The 13,248-nt window shown below is 46.7% G+C and overlaps 1 protein-coding gene across 1 annotated transcript in view; it reads left to right on the forward strand.

Moving 5' to 3' along the window:
• SLC2A9 (solute carrier family 2 member 9) overlaps positions 1 to 12,787 on the forward strand; it is a 182,794-nt gene extending 170,007 nt beyond the window's left edge. Inside the window, 3 exon segments of the mRNA XM_082652658.1 lie at positions 12,094 to 12,257; positions 12,259 to 12,278; positions 12,281 to 12,787. Of these exon segments, the coding sequence (XP_082508784.1) occupies positions 12,094 to 12,257; positions 12,259 to 12,278; positions 12,281 to 12,345 (249 nt within the window). The 3' untranslated portion in view covers positions 12,346 to 12,787.
• Positions 12,788 to 13,248: the final 461 nt, after the last annotated feature.

Raw genomic sequence — 13,248 nt, forward strand, 5'->3', positions numbered from 1 at the left:
CAGCTACATTCCAGGAGGGAGGGTCAAGCTTCTCTGCCCTAATTCCCACCAGGGTTCCCTGCTGCCCAGAGAGCAGGTGACACCACTGGTGAAGGTGAGAATCCATCAGAAACCTCTGAGAAGGAACCCACCATCCATTTTCAGGGCCTAATTCAACCCTCCTCTTTTCATTAACTAGTGCCAAGCCCAGCACATTCCAGAGCCTCTGCTGCAGGCTGGGCTGAGTGAAGGTCAGTGGTCCAGCTGCAGGCCACGTGATGGGTACTCCTGCATCCCCGACTGTAGCGCAGTTACTCTGCACCAGCCCCCCTGCACGTGAATTATGAATTCACGTCACCCTCATGCAGCCCTGAGCTGCGGTTTCTCATCCTCTCCATCCTGCAGAGAAACTGAGGCTCAGGGAGTAGATGGGGTCAGCCCCCGGTCCTGAGTCACTGTCCAACCCGGTGGCTCTGCCCTGCCCCCTCTTCCTCGTCAACATTCTCCATGTGCCACTCTGTCTCAGCCTCAGAGTTAGGGGCTGACGCACTTTGCAACCTTTAAAGCATCCTGACTCAGCTACAGCCGTTGCATCTCTGAAACGTAAGTGCCACGGGGAGGCCATGGACCAGAGAATTAGAGACGGCTCCTCGTTCATTTACTCCATCCTCAGGGCGCCTTCGCACGGCTGGGCCCAGAACACAAGTTGTCTTTTCAATTGACTTCAAACCTTAAATGGCTTTTTCCGCTTTGGTTCAAAGCCAGCAGAGCCAGGGGGTCAGTACAATATTCATTATTGTGGGGAAAATTCACTTTAAATCGCTTCCTTGCCAACGCACATCTCCCCACCACCCTTACAAGTTAAGTGAGATATTCTAGAGCCTTCACACAACCCACAACTAAGCTTTATGTGTCCTGGAAGTAGGCCACATCTTCTGAGCGATTTTGGGGGGGCATGAAAGACCTCTGGACCCCCAGACCAAAAAAGGGCATCTCACTTTCCTGCTGCAGTTTGGGAGTTAACAGCACTGACATGCCACTAATGCTAGTGTTTACTGAGCGCTTGCTGAGTGCCAGGTGCTATTCAGCCCTGTCAGTGTTGGGAGGTAGGGTCTGTATTTCTCCCTTTACAGACCAGGAGCCTCAGAGAGATGCTCAGAGAAATGACAGAGCCAGGTTTGAACCCCTTCTCTCACCCTCATCGGTACAACACGGGAGAAAAAACCTTTGGTTATAAGCAGATGACTCTTTTAAAAGCCCATTTGACCTGGGGTTGAGTAGTTAATTTATCTTTAAGCACACAGTCACACACACACACACACACACACATACCACACAAACCGCTCAGAGAGGTCTCCAGCTGAAATTGGATTTCTGTGACTTTTATTTCACGTTGTTATTTGGCAAATCGTAGCCCATCCACAGTGTCTCCCAAGTAGAAATGCGGTACTGCATTTATCTTGAGATATTTTCTTAGTCCAGTGAGTCTGGCCCAGATTCATGCTCAGTGCATGCTAGCTCAACATACGCAGCTGGCTTACATGGCAAGGAAAGGGTAGAGGAGAGGACAGTGACCACAACTGGGCATTTACTATGTACCAGGTCACATGTGCAGTCACGCCACTGCATGGAAAGTCTTATCAGCCCCATGTATCAGTCAGGATGGGCTGGGGTTTGCTGCAGGAAGAAACAGCCCCCAAGCCTCAGTGGTGTTAAACCACCTGGGATAGTGGTAATGTTCACTGCAGGGGAGACTAGAGATTCTGCCCCACAGCTTCCCGACTCAGGGATGTTGGCTGGCAGGACCCTTCTCTCTGAAATAACTGCCCCCATGCCAGGTGGAGGGAATGTGGCAGGTCTCACACCTGCCAGGTAAGACCTTAGCATGGCAGTGACGTGTGTTCTGTGCAACTTTCCGTGATTGAAAATCACACGACCACACCTTACTTAAGGGGAAATGCACTCTGCCTTGTGTCCCAAAGGGGAAGAGCCAGAAAGTTTGTGTCCTTCCCTGATGAGGGACTAGGGAGCTAGGGAGCCCACTTCTTGAGGAGGAAAGTTGGGCTCAGGAGTCTTTTTCATGGACGGTTGCCCTGCAGATAATTGTGACTTTGGTGTGCTTCTCGGAGGAGGTGAGCTCAGGGTCTTTCTACTCTGACATCTTGGCCACTCTCCAGGTAAAAATGAGACACAAGAAGAAACTGCACAGACTTTGGGGTCAGACAGCCTGACCTTGAACCCTGGCTTTGCAGCTCAGCAATTAGGTGAAGGGAAGGCTGGTCAAACTTTGCCCACCTTTGGTTGCCCTCTTAGCCATAATTTTCATTTCTATAAAACAAGAGAATTGCCCCACTTTTGCAGCAGGGCTCCCCAAAGAATGAGAGACACAGTCAAGACTTCAGTGCAGGGTCTACCCACAGACACTCAGGATCGGTTGCTGTCATGATCACTATTAGTACTGGGAAGGCTGTTTCCTGCCGTGCGATCTTAGGGTCACCTGGAAAGAGGAGACAGGACAGAAAAAGCAATCATGGTAAACGCTGGAAACTTGCACCACCCCTTACTGGCTGAGCCATCAGGACAAGTGGCCTCTCAAAGCTTGCCTTCTCCCCCTCCTTCCTCCTTCTCTCCCACCCATCCTGCCCCCTTCCTGCAAAATGTTCTTGATGGGCTGGGCTGGGCTGCCTTGACCCCTGGGGAGATTACTATCACTCTCTGTTTCTCTGCCCTCAGCCACAGGCTGCCTTCTCCTCTGAGAAGCGGAGTTCTTCTCCTCTGCCTTCGCCTTTGCTGTGGACAGCATCACTGGGTCCCTTGGGTCGTTGGTTGTAAAAGCCTCCAGATAACTGGGCTTCTGCCGTTAGCATCAATATTTTCTGGTTGGGAGAAAATGGCATGCAAATGTATGCCTGCTTGATTCCACTGGAGTTCTAAAATTCCTTTCGAGTTCAACAAAATCTGGAAGCAAGAAAACGATTCTTTTCAACTTGAAAAATATCCCAAATGCCTGTGCAAAGTGAGGGGGAAAGCTGATGCCAATCTGAGATGGTGGGCTCTAACGGCAAGCAAAACCGCCCGCGGCCTCTCTGGATGGGCCAGGGGATCCTCTGAGGAGAGAGCGTCTTTCATGCGCTCAGTGCCTGTGGGCGTCAGCATCGTGCTGCGCCCTGCAGGCGGGCACTGAACAGGAGGGCGCAAACCGCCTAACATTTCGGGAAGAACCGACACGACTCTCACGGAGCGGGTGTAGTTTCACGGGAGGAAGTAAGGTGGGGGGCTTAAGTGGGCTGACCAGTGCAGGGACCTTTCAAGCTGAGATTGAGGAAGTGTGTGTGCGGAGTGGGGGAGGGAGGCGATGCCTGGCAGAGAGACGGAAGATGCTGGCCGAAGCCCTGAGCAGGTACAGAGCAGGCATCCAAGGATGCCTGCCAAATCCCTCGAGGCGCTGAAGGTATGATAGGGATTTGGGGTTTATCCGAAGGACTCTGGGAAGCCACTGCATGATTTTAAGACACGATTCATTTTGTACTTTTAAAAGACTTCTTTAGCTGTCTGCTGGGAACTAGATTGAGGTCAGGGGCAGAAAAAATGGTTGCTAAGGTGATAGAAACCAGAACAGTGGTTAACTCTGTGGGGGAGTGGGGCGGGGGGAATGGACTAGAAAATGGCACAAGGAACTTTCTGGGGAGGTGGGAATGTTCCACATCTTAATAAAGGTGTTGGTTACACAGGGGTATACTTTTCTCCAAATGCATTGACCTATATGTACAATTAAGATCTGGGTAAGTTACCGTATGTAAATTCTTTCTTGATAGAAAGTTGTATGTTTTTTAAGAAAGGAAAAAGATGTTTCAGGGTAACGTCATCAGGACTTAGTAACAAAAACAGGCAGAGAGGGAGGAAATAGTCAAAGGTGATTTCGGACATCCGTCTCGGGCAGGCGGGAGGATGGCAGTGCCAGTTCTGAGAGCAGTGGAAGAGAAGCAGGCTTGCCCGGGACCGGGAGGCTGCGAGTGGGAAGCGTCGGCAGGGTAGTTAATGTGGCTTCCAGTGAGCTGAAATGCCAGGGCTGTGTCTACTCAAAGGCTCCTGGGCAGCACCAACAAGACCTTAATGGTACACGTGACAATGACGTGGAAGCCACAACGCATGCCAGAGCCGTAAGTCATCCCTAAGATCCCTGCCCCATTCTAACTTCCCCCAGAAGCATCCTAATGTTTCAGGTCCACTCTGCTCTTAAAGTAGAACAGCCCGGCCTTTCAAAGCTCTTTGCAGAATTGGTACAAGTGTAAGGCGCCTGGCTTCCCATCAGTTCTTAAGTGGTGGTCTGGGCCCTGACTCATCCGCGAGCTCGTTTGAATCACCAACGAACCAATGTTCCAGCTCCACAGGCGGGAGTGGAAACTCAGCAGAAGAATTCTGTTTTTGTCTCATCGTGAAAATCTAACTTGGACCACGTTTTGCACCTTCGTGCATCTCCATAAGAGTCCTCCCATTTCATTCATTTATCCCCTCATTGGACGTATTTATATTAAGAAAATGCTTACAGTGAGCCAGGCACTGTCTTAGGCTGAGGGTACAACAGAGAGCAGGGGACATGGATTCTGCCATCATGGAATTTACAACCCAAGCTGGGCTTGGGCACCAGGCGAGGAGATGAAAAGTTGGGGGGAGAGGGAACAGCAAGCACAGAGGCCCAGAGTCAGCAGGAATCATGATGGGAGGCAGGAGTGACCAAGAACCAATGTGAAGGAAGCACAGGGGGTTTTTGTAAATAAAGTTTTATTGGAATGCAGCCAAGCACATTCAGGTGTGTTTCATTGTCTCTGGTCGCCTTCCGACAAAAGCAGAGTTGAGACGTCCTGACAGACTGGATGGCCCTTTATAGGAAATGTTTGCCAACCCCTGGGCTAGACTTCCAGCCTGGAGATGCCAAGGGGAGGCTAGATTGGAGGCTACTGAAGGAAGGAAACACACCAGGACTTTTGGGAGGATCTGCTGAGAGGACAGGAGGTGTGACGAATGACTTTCAGAGTTCTAGCCTGTGTGGTCCAGCCTCAAACATCCCCCTCTACATTGTGCAGAGCCCCACAGAGAGGGAGGAAAGCCAACATTCACATCATACTGGATGCTCGGCACTGTTCTAAACACCCTGTGATTAACTTACTTAGGAAAAGAGTCCACACAAGACACTATGATGAGTTCTTGGGACCCAGAGAGGGGTGACATGTGCCTCTGTCCCCAGGGAGACAGCAATTGGGATGCCGCCAACTCGCAAAGAGTGGGACATGCCCTGTAGAGGTTTGTGGACATGCTTGGACCCAGTGTGAAAGATGAAGAGAAGGCTTCTAAGTCAGAAAGAGTCCTTCTGGTCAGTTCTGGGGGATGGAGCTGCTATTGCAGGAATTATTCATTCTAACTCAGAATGCGTTTTGCTTTTGATTATCTGTTTGATGGCTACTTCTAAACTGAACCCAGAATTACACCAGGTTATCATTTTGTTACCTCTAGAGCTCATGGCTTTTGGTGACTAGATTTCTAGGCAGTGCCCATGCCTCTCCCCCTGTCCACACCCAACAAGGCTGATATGCAAAGGAATCCAGGACTAATTTGTCAGAGCTCATGACTTTGTTCCCAGCACTGTACTTCGCATCTACTTTCCTTGTTCAGGGAAGCTGGCAGCTCTAAAGAGCGGCTGTGTTTTCACATCGTTCTGATAAACTGGAGTAGAAGAAAGCTGAGATTTCTCTTTATTCTCAAGGATCTTTTCCTAAAAGTTGCACTTTGCCACAATTGCCTAATATTTTTAGCATAATTTGGTGGTATAGAGCATTCTCAAAAGAAAATTTGTTTCTCCATAGTAAAGAATATGGAACACTTTCATGATCATTTGTAATAACCCAATGGGTGTATTCAGAGAAAGGATGTAACTATAGCTTATAACACTTTCATAAGTTGGAGAAGGAAGTTTACCCAGGTGAGAGGGCCAGACACCTACAACTGATGAAGTTCTCCTGTTTCTACTACTTCTATTTCCTCTGAGGCTCCCAGGGGATCCTCAGGTCCTCAGGGTCCTGCCTCTACTTCCAGACTGGTCCTCAGCTGAACCACCTGGGAAGGTGAGCCCTGCATCCTGGAGGATTTTTTTTTTTTTTTCTTTAACGAAAGTGCTTACATCTGACTCCAGCTTTAGAGCTTTCTTTTGGTAAGTTTCCTTTTGATACCTGTTCACCATGAGTGAATTACTGCTTGGGTTTAGGCTCTTTCATTTACACTATTAAATGTATATTTATATATGTATATTTTAATTATGTTATGAAACACATTATATGCAAAAGAGTATGAACTGCATCATATACATATCGACTGAAAAAAAGGCACAACCTGAAAGTTGAGAGTTATGTTTTATTCGGTGGACAAAACTGAGGACTTAAGCCCGGGACACAGCATCTCACATAGCTCTGACAGACTGCTCTGAAGAGGCAATGGGGGGACCCAGGATATATAGGGGTTTTTGCAACCAAGACCAGGTAGTCGGAACATCAGAAGATTGCTGTTAATTAAAAAAAACCAGATTATCTCAAATTAGGAAATTTAGCGCTTTTCTATGTATGAGATGATGCAAGAGTCTGGGCTTACTGAAATCATTCCTTTGATATGCACCTCAGCTATCTGGGGCCAGCATCCTGTGTTTTCTCATCCTGAGTTTCTTCAGCATGCAAAGTTGGGGAGGGCTACAATGTCTGATGCTTTGATGGCGGGCATTCTGTTTCTATCCTGAGTTCCCTCAGGGCTCACCTTCAGAGTGGCTGTCATGTGATGGCTTGATGGTCGCAACATCTTTTGTTTACTGATATGACAGGCAATATTTTTCTTTCATATATACAAAGAGAAAAATTGTTATTATTGTAATTATAGAATGCATTATATTTAGAAGTAGTAGGGAAAATCAATGTAGTTAGCCAACTTAAGCTATTGCAATGCCCTGGGTGCCTCTCCCTAATCCCTTAGCAGGGATTTTGTGCTAATTATTCTCTAGGTTTTCTTTAGGATTTGACCCCTGTATGAATGTGTCCCTTAACAATCTAGTGTTTTGCTTTTCCTGGTTTTTATATTTATACAAAGAATATCATCCTGAAGGTATTTTCTGTGCCTTGTTCTTTTACTCAACATATACTGTTGAGCACCATCTGTGTCATATGCCCGGCTACAGGCCGTTGTTTTTTACTACTCCGTAGAATCTTTTGTACGAATGTACCCAATTTATTTATTCCTTCCCTTTTCCATGAGCATTGGTGTCGTCTCCCATTTCCTTGCTCTAGAAATAGTGCTGTTATACAACATTGTAAATCTATACTATACTTCAAAAAAATAAATTAAAAAAAAAAAAAAACCGGGCTTCCCTGGTGGCGCAGTGGTTGAGAGTCCGCCTGCTGATGCAGGGGACGCGGGTTCGTGCCCCGGTCCAGGAAGATCCCACATGCCGCGGAGCAGCTAGGCCTGTGAGCCATGGCCGCTGAGCCTGCGCGTCCGGAGCCTGTGCTCCACAACAGGAGAGGCCACAACAGTGAGAGGCCCACGTACCTCAAAAAAAAAAAAAAAAAAAAAAAAAAACCACTTCGTAGTGCTACTACGTACGTAGTGCTACTACAATGCACAGGAGCTTCCGTGCTGACGGGAACGTTGGCCGTCTGCTATGCAAAGCGGGAGCCACCAGCCATGCGACTGTTGAACACTTGCACGTGGCTAGTGCAACCGAAGAACTGAACTTTTAATTAATTTAAATTCAAACAGCACCACTCCAGAACAGATCCACGCTGAGTGTCATTGCTGGGTCATAGGACACGCACAGCTCGCCTTGACTCGGTCAGGCCCAGGGATGCTCCAAAGTGGTCGTGGCTATTTACAGTCTCAACTCTATCCATAGGTATGAAAACGCGTGTTGCTCATCAACACTTGGTACTGTCATTGTCAGGTTTTTCACGTTTTTGCCAATCCGATAGTGTGAAATGGTATAAAATTATGGCTCTAATTCCTATTATCCCAAATTACTAAAGGAGAATGAGCACCTTTTCACAAGCTTATTTGCCATTTGTAGTTCCTCTTTTGTGAAACGCTCATTCATACATTCTGCCATTTTCTCTGTTAGGTCATCTTTTTCTTATTGATTCATAAGAGTTGTTGTTTTAAATTTGGGGTACAAATTCTTTGTTTGCTATGTATCACAATACTTCCATTTGTGCCTCTTGTACTCTTTGTATGGTACCCTATTTTGTTTGTTTGTTTTGTTAGGGCAAGAAATTGTGACTTTATTCGGAAAGCCAGCAGATCAAGAAGGTGGTGGACTAGTGTCCCAAAGAACCATCTATGTATGGTACCTTTTGATGAACAGATGCTCTTAATTTTAAAGTTGCCAGATTTATTTTTTTTAATTTATGAACTAAGCTTTATGAATGTGAGTGTTTTACAGAAAACCTCTAATATGATTTTGTCCATTTTACTAATGGGGAAAACAAGGCCCACACCAGTCGTGGGTGCTTCCCAGGGTGCCATGATGAGTTGAGTGTTTGACAGAGTCAAATCTGGAGTCAAGGTCTATTGCTTCTTAGGTAAGGTCCTTCCTGCAACAGATGTGCTGCCTAAAATCTCGCTCGGGGGACACTGGACTTACCCTCCCATATCAACCATACTTCGGAGGGGTTGAGTAACTTCTCAGGAGCAGTTGGGCAGAAAGAGAATTTCTGAGCTGTTTTGAAGTAAGAGAGGAGACAGGGAAAAAGTGACATGTATATCCTCTGTGCCAGGCACTTTGCCAGATGAACTGCAGTGAATGAATTTGCCCAAGAGAGGCAGGTATGGAAGTGATACAATGGCCTCCATATCAGGCCAACCTGGGTTCAAATGCCAGACACGGCCCTTACCAGCTGGGTAACTGCAGGCAAATCACTTGCCCTTTCTGATCTTCACTTTCTCACCTGTAAGAGGTTAGGAAGATCTGCTTTGCAACTGCTATTGGGGAAAACTGAAGGATCCCAGTAACATTTATCTGCCCACGCACACGCACACACCCCCCAGATAGGGAGTCCTGGTAAACAATGGAGACAGTGTAAGCTCCCAGCCGGGCCCACTTCGGTGTAAGTCCTGACTCTCATCGATCCCTACGTGGCTTTGGACATGTTTCAGAAGCTCTCTAATCCTCAATTTCATCTCTTGTAAAAAGGAAAGTGGCTGTATCATCATAGTGTGGGCTATGGGAATCGGATGAGATAATGTCTATAATATTGCTGGTACCCAGGAGGTGCTTAATAAGTGCATTTCTCTTCCCAGATTAAGTGCAATCACAGCTTGCAGTTGATTGCCAGGTTGCCACATGACTGCTGGCACGATATATATTCCAATAACTTGGCCCCTGAGGGTCCTGAGGTGGGCAGTGTCCTTTCCCAGGATGCCTGCAGTACCGCACGGTTCTTGGCTCAATTCTGTGAAGTGGTGAGAAAAATCCTGTTGCCGCACATTGGGTCTCTTGGGAAAGGAAGTGAAGCAGGTGGCTGCTCCGCCGGTGTCAGCTCTGCAGGTGACAGAGGGGTCCCAGGCAGCGCCACGTGTGGCCCGGGGTAAGCAGGGGAGCTCTCTGAGCCTCAGCACATTTACGTATTCAGTGAACATTTGTGAATCTCCTACTATGTGTCAAGGAGTCTCCCAGGTTCTGGAAATACAAGAAAAATAACAACTCCTGTCCTCGGGCAGCTTACCACCTGGTCGGGGAGAGGGTTAATAAACAAGAGACGATCCTGCTGGGTAGCGGTGGATGGTTTAAAGAACAATGAAGCAGAGTAAGTGGAGAGCTGGGGGAGCCCTTAGAAACAGAGGCCAGAGAGAACTTCTCTGAGAAAGAAAGCCGAGATGAAGGGGAGTGGGAAAGCAGGATGTGCAGACATGTAGGAGAAGATTATTCCAGGAAAAGGGAAGAGCATGTGCAAAGATCCTGAGCATATTGGAGGAGTGTCAGAAAGGCAGTGTTGTGGGAGCAGAGAAAGAGAGTGGGACAGGGAGGGCAGAGAAGTAAGGGGGCCGTGTGGGTACTGGGCTTAGAGGCCATGGTAGGGACTTGGGCTTTGCTCACCTGCCTTGGGATGTCATGGTGCATTTGGAGCAGAGGAGTGACACGCTCTGTCCTTTGCTCAACAGAATCACTGTGGCTTCTCTCTTGAGAATAATCTTAAGCTGGGACACAGGAGAAGCAGGGGAATCTGTTGGGAAGCTGTACTAACAATCCAACGCAGAGATGATGATAGCTTGCACCAAAATGGTAACAGGAGAAGTGGTAACAAGTGCTCGGATTCAGAATATATGTCAAGGTAGAGCTGACATGATTTCCTGATGTATCAGATGTGGGTGTGAGAGATAAAGATAAGTGTTTGGTTGGCTTAAGCAAATGACAGGATGGAGGGGCCATCAACCGAGGCCAGGAAGACCAGAGCAGGAACAGGTTTAAAGGCTCCGTTGGGACTTGGTAAGTCAAGATGCACATTCAGCATACACGTGAGGATGTTGAAAGCCATATTGAATATATCTCATTTCATCTTTAAAAGAATATGTGGTATAGATCACCATGTTAGAAATGAGGAAACTTCAATCAGTGCATTGAAGTTCTATCCTAAATGACACATCTTAAGTGTTGACACATCATGTAAATGATGGAGCCAGGATTTGAATTCTACCCAACTGACTATAGAGCCCACCCCCTCCCTTCTCTGTTCCACTCATGGAATCTCTGTGGACAAGTGGGAAGGCACATGCACGCCCAGCCAAGTGCTCCCAGGTGTGGACTCTTTACTCCATCCAGGACCGCTCTATGGCCTCCACAGGGCAATGCCTCATTTAATTCTCACAACAACCTATAACTACCATTATTATCCTCATTTTACAACGGTGGAAACTGAGGCACAAAGAGCCTCAGGTTCAGTACATGGTGCATCTAGGATGTGATCCAGAGATCAAGTTCTTCAACACTATGTCATATTCCAAAATTAAATGTTTGTCAAATCAAAGAATAGCATGTAATTGACTAAAATCAAGATATCGCTTGCTGTGAAGTATCATTCAAAGACAGTGTCACCTTATCTTTGAATCAGTAGACGTTTGTTAAATGAAAAAGGCACAGCCCTGACAGCTGGAACCTAGAAAGCCTTTTATTTAACAAACATTTATTGATCAACTACTATGAGCCAGGCACTGGATAGGAACAGGAGCTACAGAGGTGACTGAGTCCCCCTGCAAGCTCAAGGTCTAGTGCAGTGGGCAGGGTCATTCCAGTGCTATAATCAGGATACATAAAGTGATTGCATTCAACATTTCTCTTTTTTTCTAGTCTCTCTTATTTGTAAGAAGCCATATGTCTCAGAGCAGCAGTGAGTTAAATCTTTTGCATATTAGAAAAAATAATTAGAAAAAATAGGCCTAGCCTATGCTCTGGAATTTTTTTATGAACTGGGGAATTTCACTTCCCTTTTGACATTGCACTTTTCTCATGTGTATATTGGAGGGAGGAAGAATGTGGTTAATGGTAAATATGAACTTAGGATAAGATTCAGCAAGTATCACATTTTGCTTTCATGATGAGTAATTTTTATATGCCTTGTTTTCAAAATAAATAAATAAAGACTGCCATTTCCTCATCTTTACCAGGGTTTGAAGCTGATTCATTTGTGTCTCATGTGAGAACGTCTCATGTAGACATTTATAAGGCACATTTACCCATAGAGCCAGCCTCACACCTGCAGTGTTTTATCCAGGAACATTGATACATGAATGGGAAACTATTTTAAAAAAATCAGGGCTTCCCTGGTGGCGCAGTGGTTGAGAGTCCGCCTGCCGGTGCAGGGGACGCGGGTTCGTGCCCCAGTCCTGGGGGATCCCACGTGCCACGGAGCGGCTGGGCCCGTGAGCCATGGCCGCTGAGCCTGCGCGTCTGGAGCCTGTGCTCCGCGGCGGGAGAGGCCGCGGCGGTGACAGGCCCGCGTACCGCAAAAAAAAAAAAAAAAAAAAAAAAAAAAATCACAGCCAATTTAGCAATTGTCTTTTCTGATGTTTTTTGTCTCTGCCTTCCCACAGAAAAGTCTGGACACCTACTGTTTCCTGGTCTTTGCCGCAATCTGCCTCGCAGGTGCTCTCTATTTGTATTTTGTCCTGCCTGAGACCAAAAACAAAACCCATGCAGAAATCAGCCAGGCATTTGCCAAAGGGAACAAGGCCTACCCACCAGAGAAGAAAATTGACAGCTGAACCTGATGATAAACAAATGGAAGGCCTGAACCAGACTCCTCCTCCACACTGGAGAATTGTGTCAAAAAGAGGATTGTCTGAATGGATGATCTCACCATTTTTGGAAACGGAAGAGTCCCCCTGCAAGTTCAACCTTACTAAGTATTTAAAAATAAACCTTTGCTAACCTAACATCGCAGCCATTTGGGGTTTATTCACAGCTGAATTCCCCAAACTCTTCTGGCAGCTGGAAAGAATCACCCTATGTTTCAGTGGACCCAGCGTTCTTCTCTAGACATCCATGGCCTGCCTTCTTCATGACTTGCCCCATGGTTTCAAAATGAAATTGGGGAAATAGCACTTGAATGGTTTCTCAAAGAATAACAATGTAGTCCGACAGAGAACTCGATGGACTAGAAATCCAGACTGAGTTTCCAGTCCCAGCTCTGCCAGAAATAGCCTTGAGCCACCCTCAGCCTGGATCCTGAAGCATCCAAGGACCCTTGGCTTTGATCCTGGATGAAGGTTTTCATACCTCCTAATAAATGCCTGTTTCCAATCTTTAGCTGTACCTTGTGGATCTCAGACTCAGGAGAGGCTGATACCAACCCACCACCCTCCAGGTCCCGTCTCTCCAAGACTGTCCCGTGGGGCTCCAGAAATATCTTCACCTCTGAGTATCAGATGTGCTCACAGAGGGCATAAAGGGGATCAATATGTAGAAGACCTAGAGACGCAGACATAAGAAGTAACTTCCCAGAAGCTGAGGCAGGGACTGCAAATTTAACACTGTTCAGTTGAAAAAAACAATGTTAAGAATGATTCTGAAGTTAAACCTAAGCTTGGAGGAAAGGAACACTGTGATTGATTAGTGATGTCTGCCACAGGTATAGAGTGAGAGTATCACACATGCTTTATGTTTGCCAATCTTAGAAGAGCTTTACCTGAAAGACGATGTATTAGTCAGGGTTATTTGGAAGAACAGGAAAATATATATATATATAT

The sequence above is a fragment of the Grampus griseus genome (genome assembly GCF_964374135.1).
Source record: "Grampus griseus genome assembly, chromosome: 4".
Lineage (NCBI taxonomy): Eukaryota > Metazoa > Chordata > Mammalia > Artiodactyla > Delphinidae > Grampus > Grampus griseus.